This window comes from Macaca mulatta, chromosome 15, assembly GCF_049350105.2.
Source record: "Macaca mulatta isolate MMU2019108-1 chromosome 15, T2T-MMU8v2.0, whole genome shotgun sequence".
In the NCBI taxonomy this organism is placed as follows: Eukaryota; Metazoa; Chordata; class Mammalia; order Primates; family Cercopithecidae; genus Macaca; species Macaca mulatta.
In genome coordinates, this window is record NC_133420.1 from 48,370,739 (window position 1) to 48,389,755 (window position 19,017).

Genomic DNA, 19,017 nt, shown 5'->3' on the forward strand with positions numbered 1-19,017 from the left:
GCTCACACCTGTAACCCAGCACATTGGGAAGCTGAGGTGTGCAGATCAGTTGAGGTCAGGAGTTAGAGACCAGCCTGGCCAACATGGTGAAACCCCGTCTCTACTAAAAATACAAAAATTAGCCAGGCATGGTGGCGCACACCTGTAATCCCAGCTACCCAGGAGGCTGAGACACAAGAAACACTTGAACCTGGGAGATGGAGGTTGCAGTGAGCTGAGATGGCGCCACTGCTCTCCAGCCTGGGCAACAAGGTGAGACCCTGTCTCAAAAAACAAAAATAAACCTCACAATCCATGAGCAGATGGAAAGTATGATGACAGATCCAATACCCTACCCTCTAGCCCAGATCCCTCTGGGAGACGGAGTGGGACCTGCAGCGGCTGGTACCTTTTCCTTTTCAGAAACAGACGTAAAAATGCTGAGATAAAATAAATGTCACATCTCCACTGACTCATTTCTGAGGAAGAAGTAGTTGTTGCAATGATAGTAAGCATAAGTGACCTCAAAAGAGACCGGCTCGTGGTATGCAGACCTATCAGTGGCCTGCTCTGCTAGCCAATGAATCAAGCATCTTGCAAGGAGCATGTCATCTTTTTACATACAATTTACATGTATGTCATGAGTTTTACAAAGTGTGTTTTTTACTACTAAGTTTTCACTACAACAAAAAGGGCAAGGGGGCAGGCCATTAGTGAATGGGTAGGAGAAAGAGATGGGAAAGGCATTGGATAATTTATCGAGATGGGAGAACTAGATGCTCACTTCAACAATCTTCAGTATTCATATGATACAGAAAGATCATTTTTCCCATTGTTAGGGCTCAGAAACCTATATCCCCAAATGTGATGCTTTGATATGCTGAACCTGAAGAAGCCTCAAGGTCTTTGTGACCTCCCCTCACTCCTATCTCTCAATCCTCTGTCTCTCCCCTAAGCACAGGATGAAGTGGTTCTGTGAAGTTCCCTTATCTGCTTAAAATCTTACCCTCCAGAGAAGAAAACAATTACCTCTGGTCTCTTCCTCGAGTTTTCATTAACTGAAACTCATGTAGCAGGAAGAAAGACTGAAGTCTGTCAAATCTGAACAGATTTTGTCACAAATTGTTGTCTGTTCTGTGGGCCCAACGGACTTTGTCCCAGGTCACTGTTTGTTCTTCAAGCCCATTGAATTTCCCTAAAAATCATTTACTGCCCTCCCTGCTTCCTATCTCCACACTTCCTATCTCCATTTCCTTTAAGAAGAAGGAAGTATATAACCATCTGTACCCCATTGTGTGTAATTTTCTCTCTTTGCATACTAGTAAACTTCTATGCCATTTATCCTATTAATCTGTCTAGTGTCAATTGATTTTTCAACGAAATTTCAGAGGGCAAAGGGAAAGTTTTCCCTTGGTTCCTACTCTAGGAATCCAACAACTTTTCCTGATAACTACGATCTTGATTTATGAGACCTCTCTGATACCTGACCAGTTGCAGAAGGACAAGGCTTATTGTAAGTGGCCACATGAGTTCTACCCAGGATTTCAGAAATATTTTGCAATCATTCCAAACCCACAGGGACATGAATGGTAATTTATTCAGACATTAACTGGAGAGACAAACTGGTTCCCTGCCTAAATGGGAACCAGGTTGGCTACTTTCCAGTAGCACTGAAGGCCAATAGTTTCCGCCACTGGGTTCTGTGTTTGGTTTGTGTGGCTTGCTTAAGACCAATAGTTTCTGTCACTGCGTTCCGTGTTTGGTTTGTGTGGCTTGATTCTTTCACAAGTCGTAGACTTTGGTACTTGCAAATGAGCCTTGCTGCAAAACTAGTTGGATTGGGACAGATCATTCTTAAGAAAAGAGGCTTATCTGCAATCAGGCTCTGACATACTGAACTGCAACAAGTGACAATTTCTAGAGCTTTAGCATCATTAGTCATTCCCGCTGCTGGAATGTTCAAAATGTGCATAGAAGGAAACAGACAGATGTCCTCAGGAAACATTTGTGAATGTGTCAGAACTTTTGCTCGGAATATCCATGCCCCTGTCATCTATTTTAGGGTGACCACTCCACTCAGAGATAGGGGATTTTACCAAGTAGGAGTTGGTAAAAGCACAAGAGTATTTCATCAACATTTTAAAAATTGGGATGATGAAGCTATCTGCAGAAAATGAAATTAGGCTAACACTGATATCCCAACTAAAAAGAAGATCCTAGAATAAGGCTTCCAAAAAGTCATGATATACCCAGATTGAGGTAAAGGGTTTGTTGTTGTTGTTGTTGTTCAAAAGAAAAAACAATCAAACAAACAGAGGGTAGTGTTTCTCATAGTTTCACTTCTTAGAGAAACCAATGAGGTACAAATCTTGGCATGAATTAGATTTGGATTCCTAGCAAAGAAGCGTATCAATGGATGTCGCTTGATAGGTTATCAGCATATTATAGGTCCTTAAAGTATACATCTTTCTGGTTTAAAGCTTAATAAAATATATCATCATGTTTAAAATGAAAAAAAGTAAAAACAAACAAACAAACAAAAAAAAACAACCCAAACCACAAATAATCCCAAAGGACAATAATCAAAACACATTAAGCGGTTCCCTTCATCTCCTTTGCAACACTCCTCTTGCCTAGGGCCACTGGACTTGGCAAATAAAAATACAGAACACCAGTAAAATCTGAATTTCAGGTAAACAACAAATAATTTTTTAATATAAGTATGTCTCATGTAATTTAATTCAAATGGAACCAGGCATCTAATATTTTATCTGGCTAAGCTACCCTTGCCCTGTCCTTGGAGCTCCCCTGCTTTAGCTAATTAAAAAAAATTTTTTTGCATTTATTAAAACCCAAACAGAGAGGCTACAAAGTGTCCTTCCATCTGGGTTCAAAGCCTGGCTCCACCACACACTCACTTTGAGATCTTGGGTAAGTTACTTTACTGTGCCACAGTCATCACATCTGTAGAATAGGGTTAATAACAGTTTCTCCTTAGCAGGGTCAGCTGGAGGATTACATGAGATGGTATATGGGTAGCACAGGACTCAGCTCAAAGCAAATGTCCAACCCATGTTAGCTATTATTGTTTGCAAGAGAACATGGTAAAGAAATAAAACGACAAAGAAGAAGGTACCTGAGATTATTCACTTGCCACAAATATTCCTGATCTATACATAGATTATAGAAAGCTGTCAATGGTTGTGACTTCATTTCTTTCACATTTATTTTATTTGACAAATAGGGAGTAGCACACAGGAACAATAAATAACCATTAATGATATAGTTTATTACAGTTTACAACAGAGCTCTTCATATTCATTTTCAAGAAAATTCAAGGCAAGGATTCTCAAACGCAAGTATTATAAAAACTGACCCATGTAGTATTGATATGCCTCCTGCCCACCACTGCCAAACCGCCTCTGAGGTCCACTACCCTGAAAATTTTCAAGGATTTAAAAAAAAAAAAAAAAAAAACTTCAAAAATATTTCCTTTGGCAAGGAACCAAATTTAGAGCGATCTTTATGTATGTACACAATGTAGAAAGGTTTTCTGTCCCAAATGTCTCTTTTTTGTCCAGAGTCCCTGCACAAAACAATCCTTTCAATGTCGTCATCACCAAATACAAAGGGCAACTGGCTGGACACCACTGGCAACAAAAGGCCTTCAGCAGAATGTTTTGTTTTAAAGCAAAGGCCAAAGAAAGCTGTAACCTGTGGCCTCTATTCACCACCGGAAGAGTCTAAATGCTTTTCCTCTTTTGTAATAGAGAACATCTGCCCTTCTAGGAGGATAATCTGTCTTCCAACAAGTTTTAAGTGTAGGGAAGCAACATCCTTTCTAAAATGTGGCTTTCCCATGTCCTTGAATAGAAATTGTACCCTTTTCAAATGGTTTTACAGCCAGAATCTCTAGCTTGCCTAAGCGGTACCAACCTTGTTTCTTGTTCAAGCGTAAATGAGAAACATTGCATATGTAAATAAGAATATCGGACTTCATTCTGAAGAAAATTCTGCTGTGCTAAAATTTTTTGTAATCCTTTTTGCAAACACTTAGTTTTTAGTCTTACTATATGTGGACAAGAGGGCAAGGTAATGAGAGCATTTAGGATTTAGTTAATGTATTTGATGAAAATGACAGCCAAATCACAATTTTTTTTTTTTTTTTTTTTGAGACGGAGTTTCGCTCTTGTTGCCCAGGCTGGAGTGCAATGGCACCATCTCGGCTCACAGCAACCTCCGCCTCCCAGGTTCAAGCGATTCTCCTGCCTCAGCCTCCCTATTAGCTGGGATTACAGATATGTTCCACCACGCCCGGCTAATTTTGTATTTTTAGTAGAGACAAGGTTTCTCCATGTTGGTCAGGCTGGTCTTGAACTCCTGACCTCAGGTGATAAACCCGCCTCAGCCTCCCAAAGTGCTGGGATTACAGGCATGAGCCACAGCGCCTGGCCCAAATCACAAAATTTTTATCCTAGAGATATTTCTTTAACATGGATTATTTGATGTCATTTTATCTAGTCATTGGATAAACAAAATTCAAGAAAATGATGCAGAGCCAGGCAGGTGTGACTTGAGACTTGCAGCAAGGCATCAGCTGGATAAGGCCAAGACATTTCCAGTACGAGGGCCCTGGGGAGTTCACGCCACAGAAGAAAGGAACTTCTGTAACCAGCAATTTCTTTTAAAATCTAGCTTGTAGCAGCTTCCGACTTTATTTCTGAGGAGTAGCCATCTTACTGGCTTTTCTGTTTTTGTTTTTGTTTTTGTTTTTGAGAGTGCGTCTCACTCTATTGCCCAAGCTGGAGTGCAGTGGTGCGATCTCAGCTCACTGCAACCTCTACCTCCTGGGGTCAAGCGATTCTCATGCCTCAGCCTCCAGAGTGGCTGAGATTACAGGTGGGTGCCACCACACCCAGCTAATTTTTGTATTTTTGGTAGAGACAGGGTTTCACCATGTTACCAAGCCTGGTCTTGAATTCCTGACCTCAAGTGATCCACCTGCCTTGGCCTCTCAAAGTGCTGTGATTACAGTAGTGAGCCACCATGACCGGCCTTACTGGCTTTTTACTATTAACATAATGTATTAAAAATCCCTTTGAGAAGGAAATTAAATAGTAATACATTTTAGGTGTAAAATGTAACATTTAGGTGGTTGACAGGAGCTGGAGTAGGTGAGAATGGGGGGCTGGTATTTAATGGGTAGAGAATTTTAGTTGAAGAAGATGTTGAAAAACTTCTGGAGAAGGATGGATGATGATGATGATGGTTGCAGAACACTTTGAATGTACCTAACGCCACAGACGGGTACCCTTTAAAAGTGCTTAAAATGTAAATGTTATGTTATATATATTTTACCACAATAAAAAAAATTAGCATTGATTAGGTTAAAAGAAAAAAGGCTAAGATGTGAAGGGAAAATAGAAAAGAGAGAGAGAATGGCTGGGCGTGGTGGCTCACACTGTAATCTCAGCACCTTGGGAGGCTGAGGAAGGAGGATCGCTTGAGCCCAGGAGTTCAAGATTGGCCTGGGCAACATAGGGAGTCCCCCTTCTGTACAAAAAATAAAAATGGGCCGGGCGCGGTGGCTCAGGCCTGTAATCCCAGCACTTTGGGAGGCCGAGACGGGCGGATCACGAGGTCAGGAGATCGAGACCATCCTGGCTAACACGGTAAAACCCCGTCTCTACTAAAAATACAAAAAACTAGCCGGGCGAGGTGGCGGGTGCCTGTAGTCCCAGCTACTCCGGAGGCTGAGGCAGGAGAATGGCGTAAACCCGGGAGGCGGAGCTTGCAGTGAGCTGAGATCTGGCCACTGCACTCCAGCCCGGGCTACAGAGCAAGACTCTGTCTCAAAAAACAAAAAACAAAAAAACCCAAAAAATAAAAAATAAAAATGTAGCCAAGTGTGGTGCTGCATGCCTATAGTCCCAGCTACACAGGAGGCTGAGGTAGGAGGATTGCTTGGGCCCAGCAGGTTGAGGCTGCAGTGAGCCATGATCACACTGTGCTCCAGCCTGGGTGACATAGTGAGACCCTGTCAGAAGGAAAGAAAGAGAGAGAGGGAGGGAGGGAGGAAGGGAGGGAGGGAGGGAGGGAGGGAGGGAGGAAGGAAGGAAGGAAGGAAGGAAGGAAGGAAGGAAGGAAGGAAGGAAGGAAGGAAGGAGGGAAGGGAGAGGAAAGAAAGGAGAGAGACTGATGCGACCCCTGCAGAGGGAGGTAGTGATGGAGAGGGCAGTGATCTTAAAGGGGAAGTTGAGTGTTGAGTGCACCCTCCTGCCACAGTCAAGAAGAGGGTCCCTCGCTCAGAAAACACTGACTGGGTGTTTTCTGCAGTGTCATCTGCAGTGAGAGAGTGCTTCAATTTAATAATTGAACAAACTATAGCAAAAAAGGAAATCAAGTCATTAAAAATTAACTGCATACAAATAGCCAATAAGCACATGAAAAGAACTCAGTGTCATTAGCCATCAGGAAAATGCAAACCAAAACCACAATGACATGCTACTCCACACCCACTAGGATGGTTATAATCAAAAGATGGACAGTAGCAAGTGTTGGCTAGGATGTAGAAAACTTGGAAGCCTCATTCATTGCAGGTGAGGTGTAAAGTGGTATAGATGCTTTGGAAAGGAGTCTGACAGCTTTTTAAAAAGTTAAACACAGATTTACCATATGACCCAGCAATTCCACTCCTAGGTACAATCCCAAGACAAAGGAAGACCTACATCCACACAAAGGCTTACATGTGACTTTTCTTTTTTTTTTTTTTTTTTTTTTTTTGAGACAGAGTCTCGCTCTGTCGCCCAGGCTGGAGTGCAGTGGCGCAATCTCGGCTCACTGCAAGCTCCGCCTCCCGGGTTCACGCCATTCTCCTGCCTCAGCCTCCTGAGTAGCTGGGACTACAGGCGCCTGCCACCGCGCCCGGCTAATTTTTTGTATTTTTAGTAGAAACGGGGTTTCACCGTGGTCTCGATCTCCTGATACATGTGACTTTTCTTTCATAGCACTGACTACTCATAGCAACAAAGTAGAAACTTACTGCCACTACTCATAGCAACAAAGTAGAAACTTACTGCCACAAAGTAGAAACAACCTCAAAATCCATCAACTTGTGAATGAACAACAACAACAAAAAACAAACGAACAAAAAACCCCAAAAAACAAAAAAACCAAAACACTGGCATATGTGGTTTTTGTTTTGTTTTGTTTTTTGTTTTTGTTTTTTTTCTAAGACAGGGTCTTACTCTGTTATCACCCAGGATAGAGTGCAGTGACACAATCACAGCTCACTGCAGCCTCCACCTCCTAGACTCAGGTGAGCCTCCTGCCTCAGCCTGCCATGTAGCTGGGACTGCAGATGCATGCCACCACGCTCAGCTAAGTTTTGTATTTTTTGTAGATACATAGTTTCACCATGTTGTGCAGGCTGGTCTCCAACTCCTGGGCTCAAGCAATCTACCCATTTTGGCCTCCCAAAGTGCTGGGATCACAGGCGTAAACCACCATGCCCAGCCTGGCTTATCGATTAAATGAAATATTATTCAGCATTAAAAAGAATGAAAAGGATAGTGATTGAGGTTACAACATGGATAAACCTCAAAAAAAAAAAAAATCATCATCCTAAATCAGACACAAAACACTGCATGTTGTATGACTCCATTTATATGAAATGTCCAGAACAGGCAAATTTATAGAAACAGAAAGGAATGAGTGGTTGTTTGGGTGTGGGATAGAATGGAGATTAACTATAAGAGGGCATGAGGGATCTTATTGGAGTGATGGAAATTATTTAAAACTGTGTGTGTTCTAAAACTGGATTGTGTGATGGTGAGTAAATATATGAAACATTATTGAACTGTACACTTACTGGGGGGAACCATATGGCATGCAAATTTTATCCTTAATAAAGTTGTGTTTTCTTAAAAAAAGAACTACAATTTAGAGCCTCTAACAAGTGAAAAATGAAACAGTAAAATGGCCCTGAGGGAAATGATATTGTAGCAAGGGCAACTGGATATTATACAATGAAAATTATGGTTATTTTTATTTTTATTTTATCACAGGTCACTGCAGCCTCAGTCTCCCTGGGCTCAAGCGATCTTCCCAACTCTTGCCTCCCAAGTAGCCAGCACTACAGGCATATGCCACCACACTCCGCTAATTTTTTTGTATTTGGTAGAGACTGGGTTTTGTCACGTTGCTCAGGCTGGTCTCAAACTCCTGGTCTCAAGCAATCCATCCACCTTGGCCTCCCAAAGTGCTGGGATTACAGGTGTGAGCCACCACACCTGCCCTCTGGTTATCGATGTGACTGGCTATGAAGGAGAGCTATTAGGTCCCATGAGAATGTGAAACAAGCAATGCCTGTTAGAAAGTGCCATTGGAGGCCGGGCGCGGTGGCTCACGCCTATCATCCCAGCACTCTGGGAGGCCGAGGTGGGCGGATCACAAAGTCAGGAGATGGAGACCAACCTGGCTAACACAGTGAAACCCCGTCTCTACTAAAAAATACAAAAAATTAGCCGGGGGTGGTGGCGGGCACCTGTAGTCCCAGCTACTCGAGAGGCTGAGGCAGGAGAATGGCGTGAACCCGGGAGGCGGAGCTTGCAGTGAGCTGAGATCCGGCCACTGTACTCCAGCCTGGGCAACAGAGCGAGACTCCGTCTTAAAGAAAAAACAATAAACAATAAACAAAAAAAAATTAGCCAGGCGAGGTGGCGGGCACCTGTAGTCCCAGCTACTCGGGAGGCTGAGGCAGGAGAATGGCATGAACCTGGGAGGCGGAGCTTACAGTGAGCCGAGATCGTGCCGACAGAGTGAAACTCCCTCTCAAAAAAAAAAAAATTAGCCAGTTGTGGTGGCACATGCCTGTTAATGCCATCTACTCAGGAGGCTGAGGCAAGAGAATTGATTGAATCCAGGAGGCGGAGGTTGTGGTGAGCCGAGATGGTGCCATTGCAATCCAGCCTGGGTGACAAGAGCGAAACTCTGTCTCAAAAAAAAAAAAAAAGAAAAAGAAAAGAAACACAAAAAGAAAAGAAAGTGCCACTGGAGGAAGGAATATTTGAGCCAAAGATGTGAATATAAAGAGAGATGGAGAGCAGGAAGATCAAAGGAGAAGTGAACGAAAGCCAGGGGCTTTTAAAAAACACAGTGCCTGCAAGAGTTGGTCTTTGTTCCAGGAGCCATGGGAAGGCCAGCAGGGCTTTAGCAGAGGGACATTCTCAGCTTGATCTTTTCATTTATTTTTTTAGAGATGGAGTCTCAGTATGTTTCCCAGGCTAGGCTTGAAATCCTGGGCTCAAGCAATCTTCCCACCACCACGCCCAGCTCAGCTTGGCCTTTTAAAAAGAAAGCTACAGTATCCAGGCTACAGGTAGACTGGATAAAGAGGGTAAGAATGCGTACAGAGAGAGACACAGTGAAAGACAACGCTAGAAATGAAATTGAAGTTAAGAGTAAGGAAGTCTGGAATCCAGAGGAAGCCTGAGCCTTATTCAGTGTTGAAATGGGAAGTAATCAAAGGGCATTGAATAGGAAAGTATCCAAATCCTGCCTCAGATTGGTTGGACAACTGGAGAGCCAAGAGCAATGGTAGGGCTCACATGGCCACCCCCATACTGCATGAGTGATGTGCTAAGACAACATTTTCTGAAACTAATCATGAAAGTCGCTTGGAGCACTTATTAAAAATGCTAATTCTCAAGTCCAAGTCTTCTGAATCTAAATTCTGAAAGAAATCTGGCAAGCTGTGTTATTGTTGTTTTCTACATTGCTGCAGGTGATTCTCAGGGTCAGGCATTTTAAGAAATACTGATCCATGTCTGTTTTCTTTCTTTCTTTTTTTAATTCAATCTCTGGACAAGCAACAAAACAGAATAGGGTATCAAATAGAAGCCATTCTGAGATACAGCTACCCTTTTCTTCTAGTGAAGGATGATAAACACAGGCTGAAAAAAGTTAGTGGTTTTCCTAAAACAAGAATAGGTAAAAACAATTTGTAAAGGGTAAGTAGAGTAAAATAAGAAAATTATGATGGATCTGTGTAATATTGGTTTATTAGCCTCTATGGCATTAGCACTCAAGCAGCGTAGGTGTGATTCTTGGCAGAATCTGCGTGCATTCATTTCCCAGGGTTGCCATAACAAACTACCACACACACACTTGGTGGCTTAAAACAACAGAAATTTATTTTCTCACAATTCTGGAGGCCAAAAGTTCCAATTCAAGGTGTCAGGAGGGTTGCTCTCCTCTCCCTCCAAAGGCTCTAGAGAAGACTCCTTCCTTGCCTCTTCTAGCTACTGGTGGATCCACGTGTTTCTTGACTTGGGCTGCATAACTTCAACCTCTGCCTCTGTCTCCTTACATGGCCTTCTCTGTGTATATGAGTACCCTCTTTTGTCTCTTACAAGGACATATGTCATTGGATTTAGGGCCCATCTGGTAAATCCAGGATGATCTCATCTCAAGATTATTAGTATTATTTTCTGAGACAGAGTCTCACTTTGTCACCCAGGCTGGAGTGCAGTGGCATGATCTCAGCTCACTGCAATATCCGCCTCCTGGATTCAAATGATTCCATGCCTCAGCCTCTGGAGTAGCTGGGATTACAGGCGTGTGCCACCATGCCTGGCTAATATTTTTGTATTTTTAGTAGACAAAGTGTTTCACCATGTTGGCCAGGCTGGTCTTGAACTCCAGGCCTCAATTGATCTGCCCACCTCAGCCTCCCAGTGCTCAGATTATAGGCGTGAGCCACCGTGCCCAGCCAAGATTGTTAATTATATCTGCAAAGACTTTTTTTCCAAATAAGTCACATTCACAGGTGTATTAGTCCATTTTCATACAGCTGTAAAGAGTTACGTGAAACTGGGTAATTTATGAAGAAGAGAGGTTTTTTTGTTTTTGTTTTTGTTTTTTGTTTTGAGATGGAGTCTCGCTCTGGTCATGCAGGCTGGAGTGCAGTGGCGTGATCTCAGCTCACTGCAGCCTCCACCTCGTGGGTTCAAGCAATTCTCCTTCCTCAGCCTCCCGAGTAGCTGGGATTACAGGCATGCATCACCACGCCTAGGTAATATTTGTATTTTTAGTCGAGACGGGGTGTTGCCATGTTGGCCAGGCTGGTCTTGAACTCCTGACCTCAGGTGATCCACTCACCTCAGCCTCCCACAGTGCTAGGATTACAGGCATAAGCCATCATGCTAGGCCAGAAGAGAGGTTTAAGTGACTCACAGTTCCACAGGCTTAACAGGAAGCATGACTGGGAGGCCTCGGGAAACTTACAATCATGGCAAGGGAAATGGAAGGCAAAGGGGAAGCAAGCACTTTCAAAACATTGTATTCCTTTTTCAGAAAGAAAATTTCTAAATACTAAGATAGATACTTATATCACAATAAGAGCAATATGTAAAAAAACCCAACTATCTTTGTAATTTCTGCTGATATTTCCCTTGAAAAGTGTCAATGTATCAGGTTTTATTGTTTTAACAGAATATTTTGTTTTCTCGGGCAAAAGGCAGGAATAGCTGATATTGTGAGGATAAAGTAGCTATTAGAAGTAGGAATAGCTGTAGCTAAATATAAGAGGTGGAGTCTGTGCTTAATGAGCTTCAGGCAGTTACATACAGAGAGAAAAAATTTCTTTTTATTTAATTTAAATTTTTTTATTATAGATTCAGGGGGTTCATGTACACGCTTGATACAGGGTATATTACACAATGCTGGGATTTGGACTTCTACTGAACCCATCACCCAAATAGTGAACATAGTATCCAATAGGTAGTTTTTCAACCCTTTCACCTTTCTCTCTTGCCCCTTCTTTTAGAGTCCCCAGTCTCTACTGTTTCCATCTTTATGCCCATGTGTAGCAGTTCCCACTTATAGGGAGAACATGCAGTATTTGATTTTCTGTTTCTGCATTAATTCATGTAGGATAATGCCCTTCCTCTGCATCCATGTTGCTACAAAGGACATGATTTCATTATTTATATGGCTATGTAGTATTCCATGGTGTATATATGCCACATTTACTTTATTCAATCTACCGCTGATGAACACTTAGGTTAATTTCATGATTTTCCAATTGTGAATAGTGCTACAGAAAACATATGAGTGTGGGTGTCTTTTTGATAAGATGATTTATTTTCCTTTGGGTAGATATCCATTGCTGGGTCAAACAGTAGTTTTGTTCTTTGAGAAATCTCCATACTGTTGTCCATAGGGGTTGAACTAATTTACATTGCCACCAACAGTGTATAACTGTTTCTTTTTCTCTGCATCCTCACCAACATCTGTTACTTTTTGCCTTTTTTTTTTTTTTTTTTTTTTTTTTTTGAGACGGAGTCTTGCTCTGTCGCCCAGGCTGGAGTGCAGTGGCCGGATCTCAGCTCACTGCAATCTCCGCCCCCCGGGTTTACGCCATTCTCCTGCCTCAGCCTCCCGAGTAGCTGGGACTACAGGCGCCTGCCACCTCGCCTGGCTAGTTTTTTGTATTTTTTTTTAGTAGAGATGGGGTTTCACCGGGTTAGCCAGGATTACTTTTTGCCTTTTTAATAATGGCCATTCTGACTGGTATGAGATGTTATCTTTTTTTTTTTTTTTTTTTTTTTTTTTGAGTCTTGCTCTTTTGCCAGGCTGGAGTGCAGTGGCACAATCTCGGTTCACTGCAATCTCTGCCTCCCGGGTTCAAGTGATTCTCCTGCCTCAGCCTCCCGAGTAGGTGGGAGTAGGTGACTCCTGCCTTGACCTCCCAAAGTGCTAGGATTACAGGTGTGAGCCACCACGCCGAGCCGCGAGATGGTATCTCATCATGGTTTTAATTTGCATTTCTCTGATTAGTGGAGTGGAGCAGAAAAAATACTTTCATTTGGATACAAAGACATGATGGTGGCCGGGTGCGGTGGCTCAGCCTGTAATCCCAGCACTTTGGGAGGCCGAGGCAGGCAGATCACGAGGTCAGGAGATTGAGACCATCCTGGCTAACATGGTGAAACCCCGTCTCTACTAAAAATACAGAAAAATTAGCCGGGCGTGGTGGCGGGCGCCTGTCGTCCCAGCTACTCAGAAGGCTGAGGCAGGAGAATAGTGTGAACCCAGGAGGCGGAGCTTGCAGTGAGCCGAGATCGCGCCACTGCACTCCAGCTTGGGTGACAGAGTGAGACTCCGTCTCAAAAAAACCAAAAACCAAACAAAAAACAAAGACATGATGGTTATGTAAGGCAATGTAGGGTGGGAAACAACATGATACCCAAAGGAAAAAAGTCAATGAACGACTGCTCCATAATTGGGAATCCTAAAGGAGAAAATAGAAACAGAAGCATTTTCTGTAGTTATATCCACCTAGAAAATTCACAAATTCCTTAGTGAGAAGGAACTGGCATTAAGAGAGGAACAACAGAATATTTGTAGGGGTTTATTGATGTATTTAAATATGTTTCTATTTTGCTGGCTGGGTGTGGAGGCTCACACCTATAATCTCAGCACTTTGGGAGGCCGAGGTGGGCAGATAACCTAAGGCCAGGAGTTTGAGGCCAGACTAGTCAACATGGTGAAACCTCATCTCTACTAAAAATATGAAAATTTGCCAGGCATGGGGGCACATGCCTGTAATTCTAGCTACTTGGGAGGCTGAAGTGGGAGAACCCCTTGAACCTGGGAGGTAAAGGTTGTAGTGAGCCACGATCATGCCACTGCACTCCAGCCTGGGTGACAGAGCAAGACTCTGCCTCAAAATGAATAAATAAATAAATTTCTATTTTGCTCAACTATTTAAAGTGTATGGTATTTATTCCTCAGAATGAGTTCAGTTCTTATGGATGAAAAATCTTCCTGGGGTAGGGCAGGGGTAAAATAAATCTTCTGTTCTTATGAGAAATTTTCAGGTATTCATTAAAAGAAAAAGAAAGGGAGATTGAGAATGATGTCTAAGTTAGAGGGACCCAAATACAACTTCAGTCAAGATCCTGGTACCACGGATGAGTAGCCTGGTTAAGTAGCAATCATATCAAATTGGATTTGCACAAGACTTGCTTCTATTAGAATATGCCATTTGTGGTCCAGCATGGTGGCTCACGCCTGTAATCCCAGCACTTTGGGAGGCCAAGGTGAGCGGATCATGAGGTCAAGAGATGGAGACCATCCTGGCCAACATTGTGAAACCCTGTCTACACTAAAAATACAAAAACTAGCCAGGCATGGTGGTAGGTGCCTGTAGTCCCAGCTACTCAGGAGGCTGAGACAGCAGAATTGTTTGAACCCAGGAGGTAGAGGTTGCAGTGAGCTGAGATCGCGCCACTGCACTCCAGCCTGGCGACAGAGTGAGACTCCGTCTGAAAAAAAAAAAAAAAAAGAATTGCCATTTGCTTTATAAAAACAAACTCCAGTCTTTCTGACTACTTGAATGTCTGTCTATACCACATCTGCAGCTACACTGGCAACTTACTGTCTCCTCTCCCACTAGCAACTCATCTCAAAAACTAATACTCAAGATGATAACAGATTTTGAGGTAACAAATCTAAATCCATCAGGTTTTACTATTGGCACCCATTCTCCTTTGTCTGATGTGGTCATAGACTCAAACTTGTCAATCATTGCAATAATAGCCAATATAACACCAACATGTCATTGCAATTTATATTATTGTCTTACAAATTCTGCTAAACGTAGTTATAGTTCTTTCAGCACTGGATAGTTACCACTTAGATTAGTTGACTTTTTGACTAATCAGGCTACTATTCTATCTTTCATTTAGCTTTACTATGGTAACATTTGCTTGCTCTCTCTGCCATTTGTAACATAGACAACACAGTTTAACCTTCACATTATGAAAGAAAACAGTTAAATCCATGCTGTATATTCTTTTGTACAACTTCTACTAATAGATCCAGGAGAGAAATATCTCCAGTTACAGCTCTATATAAAATAAGACATTACTTCTTATTTTTCAAAGAAAAATTCACAATTTGCATATATTCAAATTATAATCATTCAAGCAAGAATGTTAGAAAGCCCTCCCACCTTCATCCTTTGCTAATACGTAAACAGAGTTCTAAGAGAGGAAGACCATTCCTTTGTGTCTAATCCCATAACAGAGGGGAAGTGGTTGAGCCTCTGATAACTTTTGCTACAGATTCCTTAATCAGGCCAATGATTACAAATTGATGCATTTAATTTGAACAGTGATAGTTAAGGGGATTTCCAGATGACTCATTTTGTAAACCTTTGGCCATTAGCGTTTCAGCTGGAGTGGGCCATGTGCTGCCTTCCCACTGACATCAGTGGAAATCTTGAGCCAAGATCAAAGCTACTTTATGCCTCTCTGACCTTTCCTCACAATGCACAGTGGGGCTGAATTCTCAGCTCAGAATTTTCAGATTTGCTCCACTGTGCCCATGGGGGTTACCATTTACAAATAGCTTACATGTAGATATTCACTGAAGACCCTACGACAGGCCCATTGGAAATCACATCTTAGATTCTGGTTTTCAAGCAGTTTCCTAATCCAGATCTCAAGTTTCAGACGAGATCGATGTGTTCAGGGTGGTATGGCTGTAGACCAGATCCCAAATTTCAGAAAATCTTATGTTGCCTCCCTAAGACCTCAGTGAGTAGAAAGAGAACTCCAGGAAGGTGGATTGGTAGTGTTCATTTTGCCCCCAGAAAAACCTGCCATAGGCTGCCTTTACTCTAGAGATACACTTTGAGAATCAACCTGAAGAGAATCCCTTACCTTGATAGTCATGTCTGGGCCGGATGTTTCTTTGGCATTCAAGGCTGACTCACCTCCCTTTAGCAGCACGTTCTCCCAAATGACTCCTGAAAAAAAAAAAAAAAAAAAAAAAAAGTGAATACTTTTCTCTAAGTATTTGGATAGTTATCTAAGGATAACTCAAGGACAATATTCATTTGAAGTATCTTGCAGTTACTGGACCAGGAAAACTTCCTTTCAGAAGTGTAGTCCTGTAGCACTTCTTTTGTTTTTACCTAATCTCCAACTTAGAATCCATAGTCTAAGTCCTATATCTTATAGAGAGCTATTCCTAGCCCAGGGTGGAGAAAAGCTGGGATGAACTCTTCGTCTTCTTCGTCTTGTTTTTTTTTTTTTTTTGAGACCAAGTTACACTCTTGTTGCCTAGGCTGGGGTGCAATGGCATGATCTTGGCTCACTGCAACCTCTGCCTCCCGAGTTCAAGCAATTCTCCTGCCTCAGCCTCTCAAGTAGCTGGGATTATGGGATTACAGGCGCCCGCCACCATACCTGGCTAATTTTTTTATTTTTAGTAGAGATGGGGTTTCACCATGCTGCCCAGGCTGGTCTCGAACTCCTGACCTCAGGTGATCTGCCCGCCTTGGCCTCCCAGTGTTGGGATTACAGGCGTGATCCACCACATCCAGCCATGAATGAACTCTTCTTTTTCTCCAGTTCAGGCCTCATATTGAGGTCTCATTTGGGGCTTTAAAGCGAATCCCAGAACACAGAAATACACACATCTAATTCAATACCGAACAGATATGACTCCAGATTTGTCTGTGTTCTCAATTCCACATATCTACTGGAAATAACTCCAAGTCTTTAGAAATGCTAATGTTTCTTTCTTCTAAAGCTACCAAATTGTCTCCAAGAGTGGACACCTGGCAAGACACAAGATTTTGTTTTTTCTAATATCAAAGAAAAGATCAGGGGCCAGTGTGATGTTTTCAAATATTTTTAAACACAATATAGGAAAATTGTACTAATTCAGATGCAATTATGTATGTGGAATAGAGTTAAAATGATCTACATTGGTGAAAAGTTTGAAGAAATGGCTATATATATATATATATATTTTTTTTTTTGAGACAAAGTCTTGCTCTGTTGCCCAGGCTGGAGTATAGTAGCACAATCTTGGCTCACTGCAACCTCCACCTCCTAGGTTCAAGTGATTCTCCGGCCTCAGCCTCCCAAGTAGCTTGGATTACAGGTGTGTGCCACCACACCCAGCTAGTTTTTGTATTTTTAGTAGAGATGGTTTCACCATGTTGTCCAGGCTCGTCTCGAACTCCTGACCTCAGGTGATGTGCCCACCTCAGCCTCCCAAAGTGCTAGGATTACAGGAGTGAGCCACTGCGCCCAACTGGCAAGTATATATTTTTAAAAAACATAGGTTTATTGCAAGGAAAATAATCTTAAAGGTTAATAAAGCAATATTTAATAGAGTTTTTCAGGATCTCCTTTAACAAGCAAATACAAATTTTATGATTAGTATAATAACTGTATGGAAATAAGTGCTCATAACCTAACGTATTAAAAAGATTATTTTCTTAAGGAGGTTAAAATTATCTGTGTAATATTTGTTTACATTATGGATTTTCCTAAAAAATACTTTTCTCTAAGTATTTGGAGAGTTATCTAAGGATAACTCAAGGAAAATATTCATCCCAGAACTGTGTGAATAACCTAAATTCCAAAATTTCAACTGTCTAGCATTGTGTTCAATCAGGATTGGCCATTTTTCTTCTGTTTGCCACATAGTAAATATTTTAGGTTTGAGTTCATAGCATTTCTGTTGCAACTTCTCAATCTGCCCTTGTAGAGTGAAAGCAGCTACAGACAACATAGAAATAAATGGGCATGGGTGTGTTCCAATAAAACTTTATTTACAAAAACAGATAGTGAGCTAGTTTGTCCCATGTACTCTACCAGCCTCTGTGCTAAATCAAGAACCCAGAGATGTGTAACATTGCTATACTCCAGCATTTCTAGTAAGAATCAACTGAACAACAGGTGATGAATGAATAACAATTGCTTGAAATTACATGATGCTTTAAATAAACTAAAATGAAATTAATTAAATGTTAATGTATTAGCACTGGTTGCTTTTTTAATTTTACATTCCGGGTCCTTAAGAGCCTCATTTCATAGGATATACGCACAATGAATTACTCAAGACCTGTGGGTTATAAGTCATTTCATGGTGCAAATAGTTGTTCTCTCTGACTAGGTTGCAGGAATTGGGTCAGAGGAATGTTGTGCCTTGACCTACACTTTCTTCTCAAGAAACTGCTGCAAGGAGATTGTCAGCTTTATCTTAAATGCATGTTTATAGAAGAAAAGTCTTTTCTCTTACATGAATAGGTTATTTCCTTGACATGCTTTGCTTTTAACCGACTAATAACCCCTCCTGGTTTAAGCCACTTTTGATACCTGTTGGATTTGGCTGGCAGAGAGACACAGATGTTGGGCATGATGGACAATCAGACGATATTTCACTTATGTAATAGTCTGAGTTACTGTTCAGCAAATATTCATTCTCCTCCTCTCCTGCTGTGGGAGAAATGGTCTTCCCTGTCTCACTGATGTTTGCTTTGGCTAAAGGGATGTTAGAGGGCATAATGCAAGCAAAGGTTTGAAATGGGCTTGAGAGGTGAGGCTTGCACTTCTGCTACAGCATGAGAAGGACAAGCCTCAGTCAGCCTGCAGGGGAATGAGAGTCCTGGAGAGCAGATCTGGATCCAATCTGCAGCTGGAAACCAAGCCAGGTCTAGATCAACCAACCCCCAGCCAACTGCATATGCATGACAATGAAAGCCAATGAGTCTTGGGATGGTTTGTCAAGCAGTATTATTGTAACAATAGCTAATAGATACAATCTATAACCAAAATTATAAATGAAAATCATTATGGGTCAAGTATTTTTACCTTTAACTGTGGGGAAAAGAAAGAGAGATCAGACTGTTACTGTGTCTATACAGAAAGAAGTAGACATAAGAGACTCCATTTTGTTCTGTATTTGAGATGCTGTTTATCTGTGACCCTACCCCCAACCTTGTCCTTGCAAGAGACATGTGCTGTGGCGACTCAAGGTTTAAAGGATTTTGGGCTGTGCAGGGTGCGCTTTGTTAAACAAGTGCCTGAAGGCAGTAAGCTCATGAAAATTCATCACCATTCTCTTAATCTCAAGTACCCAGGGACACATACACAGAGGTCACAGGGTCCTCTGCCTTGGAAAGCTAGGTATTGTCCAAGGTTTCTCCCCATGTGATAGTCTGAAATTATA

The 19,017-nt window shown here is 41.9% G+C and overlaps 1 protein-coding gene across 5 annotated transcripts in view; it reads right to left on the reverse strand.

Annotated features, from left to right (window-relative positions):
* Positions 1 to 19,017, reverse strand: part of PALM2AKAP2 (PALM2 and AKAP2 fusion) — a 525,798-nt gene that overhangs the window by 138,622 nt on the left and 368,159 nt on the right. For all 5 annotated transcript variants that reach the window (XM_077965341.1, XM_077965340.1, XM_077965339.1 and 2 more), the window contains 1 exon segment: positions 15,711 to 15,796. In XM_077965341.1, coding sequence (XP_077821467.1) covers positions 15,711 to 15,796 — 86 coding nt within the window.